General features: G+C 34.4%; 1 protein-coding gene across 1 annotated transcript; it reads right to left on the bottom strand.

Moving 5' to 3' along the window:
• Positions 1-1,011: 1,011 nt before the first annotated feature.
• LOC145588807 (uncharacterized) lies at positions 1,012-4,654 on the bottom strand. Its single transcript, XM_081645410.1, has 2 exons — positions 2,436-4,654; positions 1,012-1,036 (listed from the first exon to the last, which is right to left on the bottom strand). The coding sequence occupies exons 1-2, from the start codon at positions 4,652-4,654 to the stop codon at positions 1,012-1,014; spliced, it is 2,244 nt and encodes a 747-aa protein (XP_081501536.1).
• Positions 4,655-6,270: the final 1,616 nt, after the last annotated feature.

Below are 6,270 nucleotides of genomic sequence, written 5' to 3'. Positions count from 1 at the left end.
AAAAATGGGGGACATAAGTTTACTCTGCTTTAATATAACACTCCACATATGAAAAATGCTAAAAAGCTTCCTGAGGGCGCTTTATAAGGAGGACCCATTACAAAATATTATTAGCAATAAATAATATATTTTAAGAGTAATTTTGTGTAAGGTATAAACTTTATAGTCGAGAAGCCCCCCATGAGTATCCACCCATCTTCAATAGAAGACTCTTTTTCTTAAACTCCTTTAATCTTGTTTATAATTTCTTTTGAGAAAAAAAAAAAAAAAAAAAAAAAAACCACTCTTTTTCTCTTTGCAATTCTAATATACCTTCATTAATTCCTTTCCAACCTTATTTTTGCATAGTCCATCAAAAACATACTAAAAACTTAGGCTATGTTTTGTCACCATTTAAAAGTTGATATCAACTAATTTCATAAATAATCAAGTCTTATGTTTTTTTTTTTTTTAATCATTGAACATCTTTAATTTCATAATTTAAAAACTAAGAAAATTTCACAATTGGAATATACACACTAATACGAATCTAGTGACATCTCATTTGATAACTTTTAATCTTACACATTAATGTACAAATTAAGTAAATGTTAGGTTAAATTTGGAAATTTAATCAAATGACCTCGGATATGGTCAAAAAAGATCGGATAAGAAAAATTTAGATCATATCAAATCTTGTGAATAGAATAAGGTCATGCTCGGTTAAGCTTATTTGATTTGATATCAACTTACTTCACAAATTAAATAATCAAATCAAATATTACCTTTTTATTTGCCTTTATTAATTGTTAAATATTTTATTTTCTTAATTCAAAAGTAGGAAAATTCATATTCGAAAAGTGCATATTAATAAAAATATATTAACTAACATATCGTTTTATAATTTTTCGTTTTAGGAAAAGTTAAGGCAACTTTTGGCCAATCTGGAAATCTTATTGGACCAGACCAAACCCAATAGCATTAGAAAAGGTCATATCATAAGATTATGTGAATTAAATATATCCTAAAAATTCAAAAAAGTTCATCATTAACACCTCTGTAATGCATTGCAAGTTATTAATGTCTACGCCATCAAGGAAGTTTAAAAAATTTGGACCAAAACACCGAGTTGTAGTAACTTAAAATTGATTTCATGACGGGGTTAACTCGTGCCTTATTTTTTTTTTCCCTTTAGGGTTTGGAATCATCACCAGTGGTAGAAATTCGCCTTTTTCAAATAGAGATGAATATGTATAAGGGAGTGAGTTTAATCGGTGTCTGTGTGATTCTTTGCATTGTGTTGGTGGTGGATTGGTGCCTTGCTTGTTTGTTTTGGAAACACGTGATTGGTGGTGGATTGGTGCCTTGCTTGTTTGTTTTGGAAACACGTGATTGGTGGTGGATTGGTGCCTTGCTTGTTTGTGTATTGGTGTACACGAGGAGATTTGTATTTATTTAACATAACCTAAATGCATTTTTTTATAAAAGTAAAGTTGTTGACCTTAATAGTCAGGAAAAAGGTAAAAGAATAAACTTGTTAATTTAATGCGAATCTAATTATAACTAAAGTCTCTATTTTAGATTCTGGTGTTTATGGCTCATATTTAATGCCCTAAGACACTATTTAGCAGAATTCATTATTATTTGATATGAGTCATGACCTTGATCACTTCCTCTAAACTTGAACAAATCAAACAGCATAACATTGTAATCAAAGCTCTACCTGCAACTATTCGACTAATGTTTGATCCAATATGTTATGAGATTCCTTCCCTAACCTAATCAACGACAAAGTTCCCTACCTTTCCTTTAATTATTTTACATGTTCATTCCATAATTAATAGGTTGATTCACTTGCTAATTTTCCATGAAGATATATGCTATTCAATGAGCTACCTAGTGATCCATTTTTTTAGGGCAAAATCACTAGAAGACACTAACCTTTAATATACATATAATGGAATTATGAAAGACATGAATCAACGATTTTTAACTATAGATACTACCATATGACCTTATACTCTGGATTAAGTATTCTAATAGATACTTGACTCTAGAGATGACTATAGAATACTCAACAAAATAGCTACTTACTAATAGTAATACAAGAAATACTTACATAGTACATGTCCGTCTACGCCTACTTCTTATACGTTGTCTTGGTGGATATATCGGGGTCTCCTGCTTCTCCTTCTTTCGTCGGCCAAGCAAAACTAGGCTCTCGACATAACCGTCAACATAGTCAAGGTTTTTTGGCAACGCAGACATGAAATAGAAAAATTCTTGAGTCGCATTATCATCAGTGGCGGATCCAGGATTTTTCGGGTGCTAGGTCACCACCGACTACTAATCAATAATTAATGCAAGAATATTAAAAAAAAAGCTAATATTTAAAAAAAAAAAATACATTCCAAAAGTAATAAATATCCATATTACAACCAAATAAAGGAAATTACAATTGCTCTCTACGAGTTTTCATGTTTTGATATCGATCTATAATATCATTCATGTCAACATTCAAAAACATATCTCGCTCTATATAAGTAACCAAGCAATCATTCAACATTTGATCTCCCATGCTATTACGCAATTTATCTTTCACTTGCGTCATTCCTGAAAAGACCCTTTCTACACTTGCCGTTGCAACGGGTAGAGTTAGAACCAACTTCAAAAGCAAGTACACTCGTTCATGGGTTTCATGCTTTCCCGTCTCAACAAGTTTCACGGAAAGCTCACTAAGACTCTTCAAATTCCAAAACCTCTCATCATTTCTCATAGCAACGATGAAATTATCAAGAGAATAACCAAAAAATTTCAATTCATTACTTGGAAATTCATTAGGATAGAATTTGGCAAGTTGAATCAATTTACTTTTGTCAAATGAAGCAAAACGATTAGTGGGATTAAAGTAAGACATACATACAAGTAGTTCCTTACTTACCTCCGGGAATCTATTTTCCAATTCTTGTAGTTGAAGATCAATGACACTAAGAAAAACTTCAACCCGGAAATGATGAAGATTTGTCACTTGTGGGCCATTACCTCTATACATTCTTCTCCCGGGAACATGATATCTCCCCTCCATGTTAGGAACCTCAATTCCATGTTTATCCATAAAAGAAGTAACTTCCTCCAAATGAGAATCCCATCCTTCATCTCTCAACTTTTGCAGATTAAAATTGGTTACATCAACCATTTCCATTGCATTTACAATATCCTGATCATGTTTTTGCAAAGCCACATTCAACTCATTTGTAATCCCTAATATAGCAACCATCAAATGTGCCACAAATACAAAATCAAATGACATCAACAAGTGTGTGATAGATTGTGCTTTATTTGAATCAACTGTATCGGAAACTTCGGCAATGGAATCAAGCGACTTCAAGATTGTAGGATATAAATCAAGCACATTCAAAATTGTTTTAAAGTGAGACCCCCAACGAGTGTCACAAGGTCTACCTAAGCCACGTTCTTGATTCAAACCAGTTCCTGATTCAACTTCACCTAAGGATAATGCCTCAACAACTTGATCAGCTTGTTTTTCTCGAAGAAATTCTTTCCTCTTAGGTGAACCTCCCACAAAGTTCAAGAGAGGTGCAAGTACATCAACAAATAGCCAAGCACAATCTGAATTTTTTTTAGCAAGGGCAACTTGTGTCAATTGAAGTTGATGAGCAAAGCAATGTACAAAGTATGCTTGTTTACATTCATTCAATACTAAAGTTTTGAGACCATTGATTGAACCTTGCATATTACTTGCCCCATCATAGCCCTGACCCCGAACTTGAGAGAAAGTCAAAGAATACTTCATGAGTAATGACTCAATAGCAGCTTTAAGAGTCAAGGAAGTAGTATTAGCAACATGCACAACACCAAGAAATCTTTCACACACTTCTCCCTTTTTACCAACATATCTCAAACAAAGAGCCAATTGTTCCTTATCGGAAACATCGGCAGACTCATCAGCAAGGATAGCAAAAAAACCACCATTAAGATCTTCAAGTATTGCTTTAGTTGTTTCTTTTGCACAAGCATGGATGATATCTTTTTGGATAGTTGGAGAAGTAAGTTGACAATTACCGGGTGCCATTTTGAAAACAACTTTGGAGTATTCAAGATCATGTTTAGAAAGAAGAGTCAATAGAGAAATAAAATTACCTCTATTCAATGAACTTTCTTTTTCATCATGACCACGAAAAGGTAGCCCCTGAAGTAAAAGCCACCTAATGGTTGTGATTGAAGCCTCCAATCGCTTACGATAAGCACTTCTAGTTTCCGTCGTTTGCTTTGATAGAGCAGTGATAATACTACCCTTTTGTTGCTTGAATAACTCCATGGCAGTCACAGCTTTATGGTGAGCACTCATGTGTTTGCTTGCATGATCTCGAATTGTGTTTAATCGATTCCAAGCACGAAAACCATCACAAACAAAAGCATCACCTCCAAAAGTGTTATCATCCTTGAATAGATAGCAAATGAAGCAAAAAGCAGCATCTTTGGAAACACTATATTCCAGCCAAGAGCCCCAAGTATCAAACCATTTGACATTAAATCGACGCCTCTTAGTTCCGAAAAATGTTTGAGGATATTCAAAATCTTGAGGTTGGCAAGGCTTTCTTTGAAGGTATGTCCTCCTCACTAAATCTCTATCATCAGGATGAAAATCACTCATTTTTCTCCTTTGTCCCGGGTCTTGTGGAAGATTAGCAATATCATCTTCACTTAATCTTCCATTATCAACCCGAACTCTAGGACTTGAAGTAACTTCAGGAATAAATTCTCCATCTTCATTAAGAGTAAAGTTATGTGATGGAGAAGAATGTTGTTCATTTTCTTGATGTGGAGAAAGATTTTGAGGAGGTGGAGGAAGAGGATTTTGTGGTGGAGGAGGTGGAGGAAAAGGATTTTGTGGTGAAGGAGGTGGATCTTGTAAAGGAGGATGAGGTGGAGGAGAAGGATTTTGTGGAGGAGGAGGACTTTGTGGAGGAGGGGGATTTTTCGGACCAAAGAAACTTGTGATATCACACATTTTTTTCCTTTTCATTCTGAAAACCACAAATGCTTCAATTACAATCCACATATGCAATTATCTAAACTAATCAATTCCAAAAAAAAAAAAAAAAAAAAAAAAAAAACAGAAACCCTAAGTTCTAATATGAAATCATCAATTAATCAATTTTACTGTCAATTTATAATATCAATTTACAGGAAACAATTTATAATATCAAATTATCAATTTACAGGAAACAATTTCAATTCCTAAAAAAAAAAAATCAGCAATTCAATTCCTAAAAAATCAGAAACCCTAACTCCCTAAATTGATAAATTATCAACAATTTCAAAAAACAATAGAACACACACTAATTGACGAGATTAGGTTACATAATCAAGTCAATTAATCACAAATTCAAGTACTCAACCAAACAATTCAACAATTTGGGTATAATTTACAAATTTAAAAACTTAAAAATAAAGTATAAACTTACCTGGCAGGCTGGCAGCAAGAAGAGATGAAGAGCACCGAGTGTGTGTTCAGTGTATGCGGATGGAACGGCGGCGAGGCGGTGCGCCGGTGCGGCGACGTCCGGTGCAGCCGGTGGCGAGTGAGTCACGATTCACGAAGAGAGAGATAGAGATTTGAGAGTGCGTTGTTTTGTTTTTGGTTTTGTTTCTTTTCCCCCCTTCCAGTAGACCCTGCCCGTGTTTTTTTAAAAATTTTAATTTTTTTTTTTTTTTTTTTTTTTTTTTTTTTTGCTGCTAGGTCACGTGACCCACCAGGACCAAGGGTGGGTCCGCCATTGATTATCATAGGAAGACCAACCACCCAACGAAGTTAGTGCCGACACATCAGTATCACTGAAAATCAGAACATTCATGTCATTTTTTATCCTACTCCTGAAACTAATGTTGTACATCTGAACCCAAGATTCTCTAGCACCATAATTCTCCATCACCCACAAGCTAAACTCACATTTCTTAATATTTGTAACCCCAAGTACCTTTTCACCTCCCCTTGGAACTGCGACAACCCTCAATTGACTCATTGTTTGGTAAGGTACATGCACCAACTCCTTGGGCAAATTAATTACGCCGAATTCTTCATTTCGTAACTTGAATGTTAGAATATACCGATGAATCACATAAAAATTATTGGAAGTCGACGCCATATTCACTAATTTACCATTACAAATCCAATGAATAGAACCATTCAAGTACACTCCTCTCCCCCTAATTGTGGTGATACTATTGTCCACCACAACTAACACTCCTAAGTTCGTCCACTTATCA

Source organism: Chenopodium album, chromosome 17 (genome assembly GCF_948465745.1).
Source record: "Chenopodium album chromosome 17, dcCheAlbu1.1, whole genome shotgun sequence".
NCBI lineage: Eukaryota > Viridiplantae > Streptophyta > Magnoliopsida > Caryophyllales > Amaranthaceae > Chenopodium > Chenopodium album.
This window is presented reverse-complemented; position numbering and strand designations above follow the sequence as displayed.